Raw genomic sequence first — 20,753 nt, forward strand, 5'->3', positions numbered from 1 at the left:
TGTCATAAAATTATTGTCAATCTTCTAAAATGGTCTTTGGATATTGAATCCTTGAACTCCAGAGCCAAACAGATGAGAATTCTGGAAATGCAGACAGCTTCAGTGCAAGATTGGTGACAGCGGTGCAGCAACGAAAAACGACCAAACAGACAAGCCAAGAAACCCAGAGAATCGAACAATGCTTAAACTAAGAGTTTGACTGTTTTCCGAGGATTTCGGAGAATCTCAAGATGACTCCATAACAGTTCCAAAACATTGCTGAATGCAAAGTCAAATGAGTTGATAATGGCCACCGGCAAACGAAAAATTGCCAACTTCCTGCTACATCCGAAAATCCCGAAAGTATGCGACTTAAAATTTGCCAACGAGACCAGCGACTACTGCTATGGCTAAAATTGTTACTGATAAAGACAGATCTCCTTGCAAAATTCAGCTTTTCAAAGTCGAAGTGAGCCAACACCGCTTCACACTCGCGATAAAGTTCCACTAGAACAACCTGCAGATTCGTAGATCCAATGTAGTCGATGCCACTCCAAACTCTACCGCGAAGCCGACTGACAAAAGTGAGCACCAAAAGCGGGGCTAAAATGCGGAATCCAAACCTGCAACAAGGTTCATGGTTCAATAATTCCTAAACAAGCTTTTGGATTCATGAACCACTGAGACATATTGAATGTGGAGCTCTTAGATTTGAAATAAAGCCATTTCCATGAATACATTATCACGTCCAGTGTTTTAAAAATTGGACCGGACCGTCCGGTCGGACCGGTCGAACCGGAAACCGGCCAGGTAACCTGTCTCGTTCAATAGCTGGATCGGGAATGTCATTGAACCGGTGTGAACCGGTCAAAACCGGTTTAAATCGCTAAAACCGGGAAAACCGACGGTTTTTGTGAACCAACGATTTAAATGCATTTTTTAATTTTTTTTTAATTTTTTTAATTTTAAAAAATTAAAACAACGTCGTTTTGACTATTTTAATTAAAATTAAAATAAAAAATAAAATAATAAAAAAATTATTGTAGATGCGGCTGATTTTGTTACCGATAATTTTGATATTGAAGAAGGAGATCCCAACATTGAAACAACTTTTCTTTTATTGAAATTAAATTTAGTAGACAATGGAATTATTTTGTTAGAAATTATTCAATTAGATTATGTTGCGATTAAACTTTTGTTTGCAATTATATTTTATAATTATTACTATTTTATTGTGTGTGATACTTGGGTAAAATTTGAATTTAAATTATGAACTTGTGAATTTTTTTATAATATCATATTTTCAAAAAATTTAAGTGCTAGTTATATTTTGTACTGTAGAGACTGAATCATCCGGTTCGACAAATTTTATACCTATATAATTTTATTATAACGACCGGTCTATTCAACCGAGTTATCCGGTTTAACCCAGTTTAGTCATGCGGTTCGACCAGTGACTCAGTGGTTCGAACAATAAACCAGTGACCCAGTACCCTCACCGGTTTGATGTCCAGTCTAATTTTTAAAACACTGATCACGTCTCCTGTCATCTTTTCTGCTTTGATTTCCTTAGTGCCAAAGATCTTGTGATTTCTTGATTTTCAGATACTCCAAATACAAGCGAACTAAATTACTGTCAGCTTGTTAACTATCATTCTACCATTGCCCAATAAACGCTCGAACCGCTCTTTTTTTTCTCTTTTTCATTAACCAAAAATCACTTTAAACAATTATAGAGTAAATTATTTAACTTTACATGAGAAGTGACTCCCAATCTTAATTTTTACATCCACCATCTAAGAACAAAATAAACCGTTAACCAACATAGAAACTCACAATTCCAAAGAAAGTGAACATTGTCCAACATTTGTGCCACGTTCATATGTGAACTATGCACGAGTTTGTTTGGCAGAAACAGTTCCCATTCCCCTTCACACATGTGTAACAAACCCAAAACGGAATCCTTAAACAAAAAAACGACAAAGATTCACCTCCACGTGGCTAACTACATTCACCAAACGTATCTAACCACATGGTATCTTTGATTCCTTTGGTTAACAATTGTTGAATTTTGAATCCTTAATTTTCTGTTGGACAATTTTGGACCTCAAAAATTTGTCTGGTTAACATCCACACACACCCTTCAAAAAATCTCACACCCTTGTTCTCTTTTTGTTTACTTTTCCTTGCAACTCTTCGCCTCCTCTTTCTCTTCTTCATCTTTCAAACAAACTCTTCATCCGTCTTTGACTGTAACAACTTCACAAGTTCCAATTTTTCTGCATACCCTTTATTAGCCACTTCCTTAATTGCTTATTTATTCTGTTGGGTATCTTTAAGACCATTCTTATTTTTATCATTCAGCTTTCAAGAGCTCTTGTTGTTTTTGATAGTTTGGATTTGTGAGAGAGGAAGATGGTAGGAGCAATTTCTGTTATTGGTTCATCTGTGATGGACTCGGTCACTGGTCCATGTTTGTGTGTGGATTCTCTTCCAACAACAAATGTGAAGAGTGGTTGTGGAGAGGTGGTTTTGTGGAAGAATTTGATGGGAAAGAAGTATTCGGCGAGGCGCGGCGGCGGTAGGAGTTTGGGGTTGAGCAGCTCTTTTACTGATCCGGGTAGGGAATGGAGACTCAAGTTTAGCAGAAGCTGTAAGAAGCAAAGCAGTTATGATAGGAGGGTTACCATTGTTAGTGAGCTTGGTGGTCAGTATGATGATACTTTTGAGGATGTTAAAACGGTAATTTTATCTAAACTTTGGAGCATGTTATTCAATAATGATAATGTTCTTAAATTCATAATTCTAGTTTCACGACGATGAAAGCTTAAGTCATCAGAGTGGGCTCTTCTCAAAGTCTTTGGTTTAAATCTGATTAGGTGCTAACAATTTTTGTGTTAGACCAAATTCATACATAGTTATGCTCTAACTTTAAAGTGGACGGTAGGATTGATCCCTTTGAATTAGTCAGTTGCAAGGCTAGATCCAGTCTTTTTTATGTTAAATTAGGATATGAATTTGTTAAGATATGTTATATATGAAAGCAATCTAACTGGGCTCATCTTTGTAAACAGCAATTGCTCAACTATTTCACGTACAAAGCTGTGAGGACTGTTCTTCAGCAACTGTATGAGATGAATCCACCTAAATATACTTGGTTTTATAAGTAAGTGAATTCTTTATTCTTGTTACATTTTGTATTTTGTCACATTTTCTTTTTACTCAAATATTTAGTCACATGTTGAGATTGTGTTTAGTTACTTATTTTGGGTTGAATGATAACAATTATCATTTGGAAAAAGCGACCTTATTTATGTTTTGTATCATGTTTCCAAGATGTTAGGAAGCAAATGATGAATGATTGAGTCTAAGAAAGAGAGAATTAAAATAAAGGATGATTTAATTTTTTAATATTGATTCAATGATAAAATACATCTTACATTAAATACATGATATATTTTATATAGTGATGATCATCCACTAGTAAATCTTAACTAATTTGTAACAAAACTAACTAACTAATAATACCTATAACCAAACATTACACAATTGACTTTAATACTCTTCTTTAAGTTAGAATATAGATTAACATTTTTCAATTTTAAATATAACAATAAAATACAAAAAAAAAAATACAACATAACTCATTAAAGAAAATATACACGTCCTAATCATAGAAGTGTTTGGCCTATTTTAGACTCTTCGAAAAAAAATTCTTAATTCCAATAGAATCAATAAATTCAATTTTGAGTCTTCAAATGCCCAATTTGGTTAACAAAGTTTACCCATCATAGGATAAAAGCACAAAACGAACAAAAGATGTTTAAATATTATACTCCCTCTGTCCTAAATTATAAGAGAAATTCTCTTTTTAGATTCATTGAATAATTAATGTATCTGGTCTATATATATACTAGATATATTAATTATTCAATGAATCTAAAAAGAGAATTTCTCTTATAATTTGGGACGGAGGGAGTAGTGTATAAGCATATAGAGAAGGAATAAAACATGTTAACTCCTATTGGATAAAAGTATAAAATAAATTCATCAAAATAATTTTAGGTGTGTGAGAAATTTCAACAATTATATAATAATCAAAATTATTTGATCAAAAGAAATCAATTATTATCGTGAAAGCCTTTAAAAATTTGATATCATTTGATCAAAAGAAAAGAATATAGTGAAATGAGAAAAAAAAATTGGAAAGAAAGAGAAAATGATTGGAGATTATATTCGTTGATAAGTTTAAGCATCTTTTCTTTATTGTGGTGATCATGTTATGTTAAAAAATATGGTTGAACTCAAAAAAGAAAGAAATAAGATAAAAAAATAATTCAATTGTTACAGAGATAAGATGTGTACAATGAATACGTGTATGACCGACTAATAAATTTTAACTAACTTGTAACAAAACTAAGTAATAACTATTTTTGTTTTACGATTTCACTGTAAGATGTTTATTTAGATTGTAATGTTATTGATGTTTTGTTCTATATTTGCAGTTTTGTTGTATCAAACAAACCAACAGATGGTAAACGTTTTATCCGAATGCTCGGGAAGGTACTCTTTCAATCTTAGTCATTCCATGAATATACTAACAACTTTTACTGAAAATTTTACATCTCAATTTAACATTTGTGTTCTGTTAATGCATGATTTAGATGATGCCATATATGTTTTCATTCAATTGACAGGAACAACAAGAGCTTGCTGAAAGAGTCATGTTAACTCGGCTTCACCTCTATGGTAAATGGGTCAAGGTAATTGAAGACAAAATTCTCGTACTTGAATTTATCGAAAGACTTGTAAAATCGTTTGTCAAGAAGGGATTAATGTTTCTTTATTCTGTGCAGAAATGCAATCATGCTGAGATATACAAAGAAATATCTGATGAAAACTTGGAGTTGATGAGGGAAAGACTCATGGAGACAGTAATATGGCCATCGGATGACAGCAACACAGAAAAAATTGGTTGATATGAATGAAACATTGTTTCTTAATTCCTAGTTTAGGTATAAACATGTTTTGTTTTCAAATGTCATTTTCCAGATTTATAGTATTAAATTGTGTATATATCAATACCTTTTAAATACATAGTCCATTATTTTTAATAGTTTGAGATGTAGGATTTCAAAACTTGGCATTTGCGAAGAATGCTTCTTAACAGTATCTAAATCATAAGTATTGTCAACTTCCAAATTCATACTGGTATAATGTTTGTCTCTCATATTATCAATATTCTAAAATCATCTCGTATTAACGATATATCTATGTTTTAGTTGATTCGAAGTCGAACACTTTCATGAACTCGTATTAGAATTATCAATGAGATCTAAGAAAAGGTCAAATACATCCTCTAATCATTTATGACATGTCCCCTCATCTTCACATCTACCAATTGAGATAAAAGTCTAGAGTTATGATTTTACAAATTCAATGCATTGCTGAAGAATGAGCTTTGAAGCCATAAATTTCGTGTATTCAAGTTGTTATGATTGCAGAAAATTGGAGTTAGACTTATTAATTTAGGACAACAAATGAGTGAATGAGGATGAAGGAAATGGAATTATGATTTCATTAAATTGCTAAAATTATAAAGGGTAATGCTAACTTGTGCCCCAAAGGCACAAGTTAAGCGATAAATGTAGTAAAATTTAATACTAGGTTATAATTAATTATTTTATTGCTTTTCTCAATACAAATTTACCCAATTATAAGTAATCAAGCACATAAAAGACTAAATTAATATTTTTTTTAAATGTAAAGAAGCAAATGTGGCAAAGTCACTACCAAAAAATAAATCTTGAAATACTCTATGGATAACCGAAAATGAAAATGAGCATGATAGTGCACACATGAGACAGCAAATATAAAAACCTTGGAAAAGTTCGGTAGATATAATCATATAAATCACAGCTGTGTTAGCATTGTAAATACTGCAATTCAACCTTCGAATAACTACTGGTGCTCAAAATCAAATACAAATTAAGTTCAATGACCCGGCCGATCATGAAATAAATAGCTGCAACTTACATAAATAGCGAATAATTACAAAGCTCCAACTGATGAGCATGAATTTCAGAGGACCATAGCATTGGCGTCATCTTCATCAACTTCACCTGTTTCACTGAACATGTATTGACTTTGATATTCCATCAAGTACTGTGTCGATCTTTTGACATCCAAAAACAAATTGTAAACCCGATTTATGTCTTCCATTTCCACTGTCTTTCCCTTTCGCTTTTGGCACGCCAAAGCAGCTGCTGTGATTAGATTAATGGCATATCGCAGTGATGTTTCTACACCTATTTTGGTTAACAAACGCTTTGCACCTTCACTCATGTCTACGTCTTCCTCTTGGCATCTGATATCCAGAATCTTGTGAATTTCATCCTCGGTATAAGGATCAGTTTTGATGATGAGAAGGCGTTCAAGTAGATCACCGGGAATCCCATGTGCAGATTTGTTATTCGTGCCACGAATAGTTGTGAAGCCTCTGTTGGTAGCAACAATTAATATGGGAGACATCTCGTTCTCCAGAGCCCGATTTAGGAATGAAAAACACTCTATATCAAGCATGTGTATCTCATCAATGAAAAGAACACCAGGCACAATCTCTGCCTTTCCTTCTTCTTTCCATTCTGCCACTTTGGTGTCGATTTGTTCCCTGACTTCTGCACGAATTTCACCTGTATCACCGGTGAAAAGAGCCAGAAATCCCTGCGTTCTGAAATTAAAACAAGAGAATTAGTCGATGGTGAGAACAAAGAAGTAACCATTTAGACAATTTATAAGCCTTAAAAGTGAGCATCCTTATTGAAGGAGATAAACAACAAAATAATGTAAAACCGTCAAGGAAAATTAAATAGAAAGATTCATATTTATTTAGAATGATTTAACATTAGGTGAAAAAGAGCACTTCGTGAAATTACTAACTGCAAAGCACACAACATTAATGTATCCAAGATTTCATTGATTCATAGTCAATTTTGCTAAACATGAATCTAAAGATAAGTGCACTAGCTTCTCTCAATCCCAACAACAAAGGGTCAGTGGGATCCAAAATAATCACCCCACAAAAATATACCACAAGCCTAACTTGCTAAAGCTAAAGAAATTCCATTTTTCACCATGCACATGAAGAAGCATAGATAGGATGTAAATCCTTGTCAGTGTTGTTGATGGCGGATGGCGGTCCATGGCGGAGAGCCAAAATCCCACCATACCGGTCACTTTGCGACACCATAATAACAGATTATGAGAGAAAAATACGCAATATCAGCCGATATTTACCATTGCGGCGAGCCCAAAAACCGCCATGTATATCTGTCATAGCAGCCATGGCGCCGCTATTTGATAATACTGATCCTTAGAACACCAAACTCAAGAACATTTTGACTCAACTCTAGGAACATTTTGACTCAACTCTAGGAGCACATTGATTACCCTATTAGCTTTTTAAATATTCATAAAGCCTCGTTTATAAGGAAAAATCAATTATAAACTATAGTCAAACAGTTGAACAATAACTTGAGTTCTATTAGACACCTAAGAAAAAGATTGTCTGTGTCAATGTCGGTGGCCGAAATCAATACCAACACTTGTAATTATGTTTAACTACACCGAAATCAATACCGACACCTGTGATTATGTTTAACTTATTCAACTTTTTAAATTACAACCAATGTTAAAGGTCGTGTTTTGGATGTACAGGCTTCATAGACCATTTACTCCCAAAATAAGCTACAATTATTACTTAATTAACAAAGCTTAACCAATGAAATTAATCAACAAAACATGAAAGCAAAAATTAAAAGGGTAAATAACCTGCTATTAATAACATCAATCTCATGAAGAGTAACACAATGAACAACCTCCTTCCTCTTCTGCAACTCTCCATCAGGACACTGCACAAACTTCACCTGCGGTCCCATAGCATCGAAATCCCTCGACCTCGAGAACGATCTACCAAGCTTCGTAATCTTCCCTGACGCCTTATCAATGGCAATGACATCACCACTCGTCACCTTCTCCTTCCCAATAGCCTCAATCATCTTCGCGCCAAGATCATAAACCGTCTCCATCTCCGTCGACTTCAGCGTCAACTTCCCCGTCTTCGCAGCCGCACCGGAAACCGCCGGACGGTCAATCTGAACCTCAACAACCTCACCTTCAATCACCTCCGTTTCTTCCTTGATACGCACACCAATAGCTTTACGGAAGGCTTGTGTTAACGCTTCAGTCTTCGACATCTCAAGCGAGAAAAGCTCGCTTCCGGCGATCATAGCAAACGGCGTTTCGAGACCGAGAGACTTCGCCATCCCCATGGCGATGGCGGTTTTGCCGGTACCGGGTTGGCCGGCGAGAAGAACGGCGCGTCCGGCGATCATTCCGTCCTTTATCATTTGAAGAATGATGCCGGCGCTTTTCCGGGCGTTTACCTGGCCGACCATACCTTCGGAGACATCGCGTGGCTGTAACGAGGAGTCGAGACCGAGGCCGCGGATGTGAGAGTGAGCTCCCACGCGCTCTATGCGCGTCAGGTCGCGGGTTTCGGATAGCTTCAGCTCCGTCATGGTTGCAACGGCGACGGAGAAAGTGGGTTATTGAAAATGAAGAGGTGTTAGGGTTTAAGGGTTTGGAGTGTGAGTGTTCTATACTATACTATACGTCTATACCTAGAGAAATACTTGCATGGACACGAACCTAAATCCATATTTTTAGGCACAACCAATGAAAAGAGAGAATATTAATTTATTTAAAATTTCGTTTTTAATTGGCATCATGGGGGTGGTTGAGATAAAAGAGGAGAGAGACAATTTTATTTTTAATTTTTAATTAATAAAAAAAATGTGATTGATTGTGTGTAAATACAGGTGTTGGGGTTGTGTCTATGTAAGTATTTTCCCTATACCTATACTAGTTTTGATTCATCATCGTGTAATAAGAATTATTTCTTTTCATTATTTTTTTCAAACTACCAAATTAGTCTTTCCCTGGAATAAATTTTGAAATTATTAACATTTCAAAAATATTTCATAAATTTAATAAAGTTCAACTTGTTAGAAAAAATTTGTCAACTTGATTCTTATATTTAACTACTTGCTACAAATAAACTTTTCTGTGGTAACTTGATAGATTCTTGTATTTTGAATACTTAATATTAATTTTTTTTTATATCAATCATTTACTATTAATTCCTATTATTTTATTTTTATTTTTAAGAAATCAAAATATATTATATTGATATATTTATAAAGGGTCATGAGAGGCCAGAAGTGATGTAAATGACGTTTTGTCTCACCATATAGTTTTCTTGGTCGCATGTTTGCTAGATTGACAGCTTATTTGACAGCTTATTTATTAGATTCGTCTCATGTGATCCTCACATATCCATTTTTTCGAGCGTGCGCATCCACACGTCTCAATCTTTTCGATCGTAAGCATCCTCACATATCCATCTTTTCGAGTGTGTGCATCCTCACGTCTCAATATTGTCGAGCGTGCGCATCCTCACGTCTCAATCTTTTCGAGAGCGTTCGCATCCTCACGTCTCTATCTTTTCGAGCGTGTGCATCCTCACGTCTCAATCTTTTCGAGCGCACCCATCCTCACGTCTCAATCTTTTCGAGCATGCGCATCCTCACGTCTCAATCTTTTCGAGCGCGCCCATCCTCACGTCTCAATCTATTCGAGCGTGCGCATCCTCACGTCTCAATCTTTTCGAGCGTGCCCATCCTCACGTCTCACTATTTTCGAGCGTGCACATCCTTACGTCTCAATCTTTTCGATTGTGAGCATCCACACATATCCATATTTTCGAGCGCACGCATCCTCACGTCTCCATCTTTCGATCGTGAACATCCTCACATATTTATCTTTTCGAGCATGCACATCCTCATGTCTCCATCTTTTCGATCGTGAGCATCCTTACGTATCCATCTTTCTAAGCGCGAGCATCCTCACGTATCCACGGTAATACTTGTCCTACCGGGTTAATCCCCGTGTTTAAGCACATTCGTACTTTTGGTTAAGACACCACTTTTACAAATCGACCATCTTTGGTCTGTCCAGAACACTTTAAACTTTGTGACGCTTGCCCATTCTGCTCTCTTTGGCTTCCTCACTGCATCCAAGTAGGGGACCCACTTCATTCCAATGCCCTTCAAGGAAAAACCAAGACTCAAAGGGACAACATTACGTTGTGGATGGGTTCTCGCCCACACATCCTCAATTTGTCAGTTTCTATCTCTCCTTAATTTGCCAGTCTTACACGTAAGTAAAAGGAAAATTTATTGAAAGTGAGTAAAAAATATATAGAAATAAAAATGTATTTAAACACAATGACATAAACACACTTACATAGTGATGTTTTTATCTTAATATTTATATATGTATGAAAAATTATTAAGTAATTAATAGTATTATTTAAAAAACAAATAATAGAAAAAATAAATATTTATAAATACTTTATTTATAAAATTCGTGAATACCTTTTTTATATATTTTTAATGAATGACTATTTATTTCCGTAATAATAAAATAAAATAAAAAACAAATACTTATAATACTTTATTTATATGCAAAGGCAAAACTAGAATAATAGGAAAAGTGAGTTTACGGTCAACTTTCTCTTCCTTTGTGAGAGAAAAGCATTTTTGTGGATCCCACGTCTAAATTAATCTTTCATCTTATTTTTCCCTTGCATCCAAAGAATGGAAAGAATATTGAGACTTGTGCTTTCCACTCTTTAACTTTCTTTCCTGCAACTCTCTCTCTCTGAAAATAAACAAACCATCAGTTTCAGACACAAATTTCCTTCAAAATTTCTCGTAAACCCCCTTGCATCTACACGAGATCCTCACCGCCGACAACCTCACTTTATTTCTTCTTTTTCAACCCTCCCAGAAATGTCACTTGCTCCCTTTTTCGCAGCAACACTAACCTTCTTTCTCATCATCACAAAAGTAACCTCTCACTACTCCTCCTCATCTTCCCAACCACCACCTTCTCAACAAACTTCCCCATCTTTCACCAAATGGCGATCCGCACGGCATGGAAATTGTAGGTCTTAGCAAGGCTTTGTTCGAACGAGGCCAAATCTGTGGCGCGTGACACAGTAGGCGGCGCGTGTGGCTACGACAACTTTACAAAAGCCACTTATGGCATGGCAACTGTAGGTCTTAGCGAGGCCTTGTTCGACTGAGGCCAGATATGTGACGCGTGATACAGTAGGCGGCGCGTGTGGCTACGACGACCTAACAAAAGCCGGTTACGGCATGGAAACTATAGGTCTTAGGGAGGCTTTGTTTGAACGAGGCCAGATTTATGGTGTGTGCTTTGAAATATGGTGTGTGGAGGATTTGCGGTGGTGTATCCCCGGAACTTCGATTATTGTTACTGTAACTAACTTTTGTTCGCCGAATTATGGATTTACGACGGAGGGAGGTGGACATTGTAATCCGCCTAATAAGCATTTTGTACTTCCTATTAATGCTTTTGATAAGATCGGAAAGCTGGTAACATGCCTCTTCAGTATCGTAGGTATGCTAAATTTGTAACTACTCTTTTATTCACCGTCATTTTTTTTTTGCAAAATCAATCTATCACAAATTACTAATTGACGGTTTAAATTACTTTATAATTAAAATATATCTATAATATAAGAAAGGAAGTTGTTCTGGAAATGACAACAACGCCCTTGCTTAATTTTGTGCCAAATCTCATTTTTTAGGGTAATTTGAGTCTAATCTAATCATTTGTCAGGATTTTGGTTACATACTAATTCTTCATTACAATGCTTTAGGCTTAAAATGATATATTTCTTTTATTTGGATTCACTTTAGTTGCTTTTGAACCAAAGTAGGTGACATGAAGCAAAAGATGCAGACTATGATTGGGTAAAGAAAGAATATATGATGTAAAATTATGTTCCCAATGTGCAAAACTATTCACCATTTTCCATCATCCTTTCTTTTCTCTCAAAACTTTATATTTTCTCACTGCCTTCTACCTTCCACCTCTCTGCCTTCTACCTTCCACAAACAACATTTTGGTTCTTTATTTTTTTCTCTGGTTTTTTTGTTGAATAAATTGAACCACTCATCATGCCAACATTTTGGTACTCAATTTATATAGTTAATAGATGACATAACCTCATCATATCCATTATATAGTTAATTTTCTTCCACATAACCTTATTAATTTACTCCATGAAAATATTTTCTCATGTTGTCCCTAACTTGTTTCATCTTGGTAACCTGTTTGTTTATGTGTTTCTTCAGTTGTTCATTTCAAGTTTTTTATTCTTAAACAAGGTAAAAAGGTTTGTTTTCAACCATTCCTTTTTCTGCATGTTTGATTTGCTTCACATTTTCACTAACTTTGGATGATTTTCTTTATTTCAGGTACAAAAAATCTTATTTTTATCTGTCTTTAGTCGCATTTGTTTGTTGCATGTCACCATTGTTTCATTTTTTGGATTTCTATTTTTTTTGTTGGAATTTGATGTGTTTCGGTTAAAGATTTGATGAAGATCGTACACTATTTTTGAATTTCAGGGCTTTTTTGTTTATGATGTTCTTTGAAGTGATGACTTTTCTGGGTTTCAGTTGATTATTCAATGAAGATGGGAGAATATTATTGAGTTTTAAGGTTTGTTTTTATTTTATTTTTTGGGTTACTTTTGATTTTCTGGGTTTTTTCGTTGAAGGTGTTCTTCAGAGAGATGAAGATTTGATGAAGATCATACACTACTTTTGAATTTCAGGGCTTTTTTGTTTATGATGTTCTTTGAAGTGCTGACTTTTCTGGGTTTCAGTTGATTAATGAATGAAGATGAAAGAATATTAGTGAGTTTCCAGGTTTGTTTTCTTGATTTTCTGGGTCCATTTGATTTTCTGGGTTTTTTCATTGAAGGTTTTCTGGGTTTTTTTTGGATAACCTATTAATATGCAACTAATATTAAACTGAATAATTAAATTGTTGTTAAGAGTTGGATATATATTAAAAACAAATATCATATTGTATTAAGGAATCAAATAACAAGCAAAGTTAGAATATTTATTATCTTGGTCTTCATATTTAAGATAAAAGATTTAATAGTTTATGAACTTAATTCATTATTGATATTTGATCTGTAACTGCTTTTATTTTTCCTCAGACATCTGGTTTTTTTAAATCCATTATCTTTAATCTGGTTTTTTTGTTATATTTTGCAACTTTTGTATGGTTGAAGTGTGAGGAAATTTTGTCAGTCTATCTTTGAAGTATTTCTTTAACTGTGGTATGTGATTTCTTTATAAACGCTTCAGCTTTTCATGTTTCTAAATCTATTTCTTTAATTAGCAGATGTTAATATCTGTCAAGGTAGAAAAGCTTGTCGTATCAGCCATTCCCGATTTAATGGAGACATGAACTAAGGGCTTTGGATTCGTGGTGATGTTTATAGTAGAGGTTTGTGCAAGTGAATTCATGATGATGGTTGTAGTTTTGTGAATTACTGTTCTTGAATGGCTTGTCTGTGAATTCATTGGTTTAATTTTGTTGCTAGCTTCTGGTTCAATGCCTACTATAACCTCACCTCAGTGCTACTCTTGCAAGGATGCTTCTGGAATGGAGGTTCTTTTAGATGTTGGGCTAAGGATATCTCAAATTATTAAGGCTTGTTTGTTATTTGATGCTTTAAATGCTAAATGTCGCTTAAGTTAATTAGTCTACATTTATCTAAGGAATGCTTTAATAGCTATTTCAAATAAACTCTGTTGAATAGGAAATTCAAAACTATAGTTTTTTGGTTTTACATACTGGTTTTAAACTCCAGCTTTCTTTCCTACTGGTTTTACATTACTGACACTTAACTATCTTAGAACTATAATAATTTATATTATCATTTCAATATATGATTTTTTAATGAATATAATTAGAAATATTTGGTTACCATCACTTGGAAAGTCTATATTATTTTATTTTTATCATAACTCAATTTATTATCATACTTCATATTTAAAACTAAATCAAATTTTTAAATATAAACTGATGAAACATGGTGCATATCTTAATTAAATATTTAAAATAATTCTTATTACTTTAGAGGTTGCATTCACATTGTTAGGATAATTAGCTTTAAAAATAACAGGACATTAATCATAAAGGTATTATAGAGATGGTTATTACTCTAACATCAAGTATTAAAGCTTGCATGATTTTGTTAGTTCACAAATGTATCTATAATAAGCATTTGTATATTAGCCATTCATGATACAAGAAATTTTCCCTTACAAAATTGAATAAGAAAATAGTGTTAGCATAGTAAAAGCATATTCATGTATATATTAATAATTAAAGTGATTATGTCAAAATTAATGGATTTGATGTAGATAGCTATCATGTGAATAGTAAAGGTTGCAGACTACTCTAAATAACCCGTTTTCCCAAATTCTGCTTTATGCATATCTTTTCCCTGCAAAATCATATCTATCTATCTACCTATAACTTCACATCACGAGGAAAATACAGCAACATGTTAGCAGTTGTAACCAAAGCACTTTTGGTGAGGATATTGAACATTCACATACTAATGAATACATTTATGGCACACTTTCTTTTGTTGTTCTAGACTCTTACAATGATTCCAATATTTATGGCACACATTTCAATATAATATAACAATTTAGATATAATTGTGTTTATCATTATTAGAATCTATAGTTTATCATTTAGCAGGGCCGGCCCAATCAATCTGGGGGCCCTGTTTTAAATTTTAAAAAATAGACAAAAAAGTAAAAATTTATACAGAAATTTTGAAAAGATTTTGGAAGTTTTGAAAAAAATAACATGCTTTTACACCTACATTTGAAAATCAGGTGTAAAATGTTTTTTAAAGTAATTATTTATACCTGTATTTAAGAAAATAGGTGTAAAATGTATTGTATTTATAATTTAAAAAATAAATGGGCCCCCTAAATTTTGGGGCCCAGAGCTACAGCTCTTGCTGCGCCCCCTAAAGGCCGGCCCTGTCATTTAGGTTACCAACATCAAGTCATGGAAAAATAACAATATATAAAAAATTAACTATATATAAATTATATATATGACATGATATGGCTATGTGAAATGAATTCTATTTAGACGGTACGTTAAGAGAGTTTTATATTTTCTTCTTCTATAATTACTTTTATAAATTATTTTATATTTAACAACTTTATACTTATTTTTTAAAGATTAAATAAAGTATTTTTTTAAAGAATCCAACGATAAAAAATCATAAAAATATTATTTTCTAAATTTCTATAATATATTTGGATTTTATTTAGCAATGAAATAAATTTATTAATAAAAAACAAATACTTTCTTTAACTTCATAAAAACTCATCTTTACATTTTTTTCGATTTCGTAATGAAATAAATTTATGAATTATTCTAACAAATTTTTTTAAAATGATATACGGGAAAACAATTATTATTAATATAAATATTTTTATATACAAAAATTTACTATTGATCCAGATATTTTTGTAAATGAAACCTAAACATAAATGATTTTAGCATATGGGAAAAAATTTATTATTAGTCTAAATATTTTTATATACTAAAGATGGTATTTTTATCCAAAAATGGCATACAGGACAAAATTTACTATTGATTTAAATATATTTATACGAAAAAATCTATCATTGATCTAAGTATTTTTTTTCTTCTATTTAAAATAATAAAATATTTATTTTGTTGATAATACTACAATATTTATTTTCACAAAATTGGCAGAGTAGATTCAACCTCATGTCATTCAATGTATGTTACTACTATTTAATATTTATTTTCTCAAACCAATGCATTACTAATATAGTTTAATACTATTATTCTTTTGTTATGCGTGATATATGGTTGTGTCAGCAATAACAGACTTTTTCCATCCTCGTGTCAATCAATTAATACACTTTATTATTTTATCTCTGTAGCCTATATATTTATGTCAATTGTTATTTTAATCAAACAATATACTCATTATATTTTTCACTTCACTCAACCTAAATAATTTGATTAGACCATATTTACCATTTTACCACTTTTCTTATAATTCTTAATGCATTGGCTATGGTCATGTAAGTTTCACTAATATGCTGACAGTGAATTTCTCTGCACAAAGTGAACCTTTCCCCTTCTATCTTGCCTGTCTGCAACCACTACTCCAACTTTGCAGAATGTGCAGACTACTATGTGGTTGCATAGTTCCCAAAAACGTTTGTTACAAAATTTTAATTTCGATTCCAAACAAAATTCAAATTTTGCAACACAATCCATTTTGCACATCAACATGCTATATCTTTTAATGATTATACACACACTACTACATCTTTTAATGATTCTATTATATTGTTTAAAATTGTTACTTTCTTTGTTCTACTCTAACACTACACCAATTTTATCTAATTTAAAGTTTTACATATTCATTTTGATTTTTTAATTAACATCTATATTCTATATTATTAACTTGATTTTAACAACTTTTGTCTTTTTTTTCTTATCTAAAATTTATACCATATACCATAATTTACATATACCATATATATATATATATATATATATATATATATATATATATATATATATATATATATATATATATATATATATATATATATATATATATATATATATATATATATATATATATATATATATATATATATAAAAGAGAGTAAAACTTAGTAACATATACCATAATTTAATTTAAACTTAAAATACATTTTCTTATCTAAAATTTGATACAAAATATACAAGAGAAAATTTAAAAGTATAGTAAAATGAAAACCTGAACTACTCTATCTAACTCAATTTTTATTTTTCTAAATCATCTTTTATCTTATGATATCTATTTTTTTGTTGTTACATGCATATAATGAGATTAAGGATACATATAATACTTTTTATATAGACAAAAAATAAATAATGGTCTTTTAAAATTATTAGTAAATTAAGAGGATTAATAGGAGGAAATATACAAATTCGGCACTTATTTTAAGACGGGGGGAGTATTTATGATCCAAATATTTTTCATTCAAAAATGGTATAGGAAAAAAATTATTATTGATCTAAATATTTTTATATACGAAAATTTACTATTGATCGAGTTATTTTTGTAACGATACGTAAACATAAATAATATTTGTATACGAGTAAAATCTATTATTGATTTAAAGGTTTTTATATACGAAAAATGATATTTATGATTTAAATATTTTTGATTCAAAAATGCTATACGGGAAAAAATCTATTATTAATCTAAATATTTTTATATACGAAAATTTACTATTGATCCAGATTCTTTTCTAAACGAAACCTATAACAAAATAATATTTGTATACAGGAAAAAATTTATAATTGATCTAAATATTTTTATATACAAAAAATGAAAGTTATGATACACATATTTTTGATTAAAAAATCTTATGCGGGAAAAAAGTATATTATTGATCTAAATATTTTTATATACGCAAATTTACTATTGATCCAGATATTTTTGTAAGCAATGCCTAAACAAAAATAATATTTATATATGGAAAAAAATGTATTATTGATATAAATATTTTTATATGATACTTATGACCCAAATATTTATGATCCAAAAATAGTATACGAGAAAAAAAATCAGTTATTGATCTAAATAATTTTATATAAATTTTTTTATTGATCTAAATTTTTTTAATCTCTTATTTAAAATAAATATATTATGTAAATAAATGCGCGCACCATACCAGAACCCGTGCGTTCGCACGGGTTTGTTACTAGTTTAATTATTAAAAATAATATTACAATGAACAATGAATACTATAGTACATAATTGAGCCGTAGATAATATAACTGAACATTTATTCAATAGTACATAATTGAACCGTAAATAATATAACTGAGCATTTATTCAATAATATATAATTGAGTCGTAGATAATATAACTGAGCATTTATTCAATAGTACATAATTGAGCAGTAGATATCCTGGGAGAACACGAGTAGTATAACTGAACACTATATAGCTCAGCTCATCTCCACCTCCTTACGGGTGGGTTGAGTTTTTTCGGTAGTAAGCGAGGTAAAATAATCCTTGATATCCTCTTTAAAATAGAAGTAAAAAGGACGAAAAGTAGGATCAGAATGACCAAGGCTATTAGCATAGCCTTTAGGTTAAAGGAATTAGTTGTACCTTCCATTTTTCTGAAAAAAAAAAAGGAAAGAGAGAAATATTCTTTTAAAATAATTTTTGGAAAATGTTTAATAGCTAAGTATAATATAAGAAAATTCTAAATTTTGAACACTATTTTATTACATATTAAATATTTATAAAAAAAGATGGATACATTCATACTATATTTTTGCTTATGTAAAGTCATACTATATTTTTGCGTATGTTAATTCATACTATATGAATCTTATGTATCTTTCAATAAAAATATTTCTTAATTTTAAAACACGAGTCAACAAATAAAAAATATTTTCAACATTCAAATAATTATTTTCTTTATTTTTTTCAACTAAAATATATATTTTTGACGGGTCAATACTATTTAATTTGTATATATTTTATATACATTTTTTAACACGGGAAAATATATTGTTTATCCAAATATTTTTATAAATGGAGAAATCATATTTATGCACCAAATATAAATAAAAATATATTTTTCTTTTAAAAATAATAAAAATTCTTGGTTAAGTAAATTTTTCTTTCTGTTTTTTTATTCTTATTACATTTTATAAACATATGCGCGTACGAACGCACGCGTATCCATATCAGAATCCGTACGAACTCATGGGTTATTACATTTTTTGTACAATTAAAAAAAATAAAAGTAAATATATTTAAAATTATATATGAATCCAAACACAGGAAAAATATATTTATTTATGATACTAATATTTATTTACATAATTAAAATAATATTTTCAAATTATTAGTTGATATTTATAAAACTAAATAATTGCATTAATATTTTTATAAATAATGTCAAAAAAAATTTAATATTTACATACAGGAAAATATGGGTGTTCATGGGTGCGGGTCGACCCACGAACCCACTAACCCAAACCAACTCAACCCATAAATTACCTAAACCCATTCATTTACGGGTATACCCAACCCAACCCGCAACAACTCGTATAGTTTTGGTTCGGGTATCGGGTTTAAGTTATGCAATCCGCAGACCCGTTGACCCAACCCATTAATGTAACATTAGTAATTTCTTATTTTATATTTTTATTTAAAATAATAATATAAAATTATTATCTTAGTATTGACCATAATTTTTCCAAAAAAACTTTATTCTCCACCAATAGTACTAGTAGATTAATGAATTTATACAATTCTAAGACTAAATTGATTTCTTATTTTGTTTTGTATCATTTTCAACTTACGTATTTTATAAAAATAATGTGTCTTGTGAAACTTTATACTATTATCTAATGTTATGTCATGTTGATGAATATTATTAGATATTATATGATGTGTTAGAAATGAGTATAAATGTATTGAATTGTGTTACAATATTTTAAATTGAAAAAAATTAAAAAAATTAATTTGAAACACAACCCATGAACCCGACCAAATCCAACTCATAAATGAACGGGTTGGTTCGAGTTGGTTTTGATAATGAAATTGCGAGTTGGATGACGAACCCAACCCATTGAAATTTGAACGGGTTGGGTAACGGGTTAGGCCAAACCCGATCCAACCCAACCCATGTACACCCCCTACAGGAAAATATACGATTCATCCAAATATTTGTATAAATGGAAAAACTATATTTATGCTCCAAATATTAATAAAAATATATATAATTTTCTAAAATAACAAACTTTCTTGGTTGGTTAAGTAATTTTGTCTTTCTGTTTTTTTCATTCTTATTATAATTTTTTTATTTTAAAAATAATAAACTACTTTGGTGAAATAATTTTTTTTTCTTATTTACATTTTTAGTACATTTTAAAAACAAAAGCGTACGTACCATGCTAGAATCCGTGCAAACTCACAGATTATTTATTTTTTGTACAATTAAAGAAAATAAAAGTAAATATATTTTAAATAATGTATGAATCTGAACACGTGGAAAATGTATTTATTTATATTACTAATATTTATTTATACAATTAAACAAATATTTTCAAATACTATGTTATTAGTTGATATTTGTTAAATTAAATGATTCGATAAATATTTTTATAAATAATATCAAAACAAATTTAATATTTACATACGAGAAAATATACGATTGATCCAAATATTTGTGTATATGGAAAAACTATAGTTATGCTCCAAATATAAAAAAAATGCATTTTTTTATAAAAATGATAAACTTTTTGGTTAAGCAATTTTCTCTTTCTATCCTTTTATTTTTATCCAGATCAGAATTTATGCGAATCCACAGATTGTTACATTTTTGTAAAATTAAAAAATATATATATATATATATATATTTAAAATAATGTATATTAATTATTTATGTTACTAATATTTTTATTTTAAAATCATTTTTAATTTATGTTACAAATATTTTTTAAGATTATATATGAAAAGTTGAAATATATTTTATTGATATAAAACAATTTTTTTAATTTAATTTTTTTTATAAAATAATAAACTATTTTAGTAAAACAATTTTGTTTTTCTTATTTATATTTTGAAAACAAAAGCGTGCGTATCACATCAGTATGCAATATACATCTGAGATGATAAAATGACGTATAAATCCTTATGCTTCCTTCCTTTGGTTACTATTT

At 30.7% G+C, this 20,753-nt stretch overlaps 2 protein-coding genes across 2 annotated transcripts; one reads left to right on the forward strand and one right to left on the reverse strand.

Moving 5' to 3' along the window:
- The first annotated feature begins 2,088 nt into the window (after nt 1–2,088).
- On the forward strand, nt 2,089–5,095 carry LOC131635730 (chaperonin-like RbcX protein 2, chloroplastic). The gene is made up of 5 exons (XM_058906372.1): nt 2,089–2,721; nt 3,054–3,145; nt 4,485–4,542; nt 4,677–4,742; nt 4,836–5,095. Exons 1-5 carry the CDS (start codon nt 2,395–2,397, stop codon nt 4,956–4,958), a joined length of 666 nt encoding a protein of 221 aa, XP_058762355.1. The 5' UTR covers nt 2,089–2,394; the 3' UTR covers nt 4,959–5,095.
- A 759-nt stretch (nt 5,096–5,854) lies between these two features.
- On the reverse strand, nt 5,855–8,638 carry LOC131635728 (uncharacterized). The gene is made up of 2 exons (XM_058906371.1): nt 7,810–8,638; nt 5,855–6,709 (listed from the first exon to the last, which is right to left on the reverse strand). The coding sequence occupies exons 1-2, from the start codon at nt 8,556–8,558 to the stop codon at nt 6,061–6,063; spliced, it is 1,398 nt and encodes a 465-aa protein (XP_058762354.1). The 5' UTR covers nt 8,559–8,638; the 3' UTR covers nt 5,855–6,060.
- Nucleotides 8,639–20,753: the final 12,115 nt, after the last annotated feature.

This window comes from Vicia villosa, unplaced genomic scaffold (assembly GCF_029867415.1).
Source record: "Vicia villosa cultivar HV-30 ecotype Madison, WI unplaced genomic scaffold, Vvil1.0 ctg.001537F_1_1, whole genome shotgun sequence".
Classification (NCBI taxonomy): domain Eukaryota; kingdom Viridiplantae; phylum Streptophyta; class Magnoliopsida; order Fabales; family Fabaceae; genus Vicia; species Vicia villosa.

Bases quoted from the DNA above. Each gene is read 5' to 3' on its own strand.
- LOC131635730 (XM_058906372.1), top strand. From the start codon at position 2,395: ATGGTAGGAGCAATTTCTGTTATTGGTTCATCTGTGATGGACTCGGTC. The intron at 2,722-3,053 runs GTAATTTTATCT...CTTTGTAAACAG, and splicing joins CTTTTGAGGATGTTAAAACG to CAATTGCTCAACTATTTCAC. The intron at 3,146-4,484 runs GTAAGTGAATTC...CTATATTTGCAG, and splicing joins AAATATACTTGGTTTTATAA to TTTTGTTGTATCAAACAAAC.
- LOC131635728 (XM_058906371.1), bottom strand. From the start codon at position 8,558: ATGACGGAGCTGAAGCTATCCGAAACCCGCGACCTGACGCGCATAGAG. The intron at 6,710-7,809 runs GTTATTTACCCT...TTTTAATTTCAG, and splicing joins ATTGATGTTATTAATAGCAG to AACGCAGGGATTTCTGGCTC.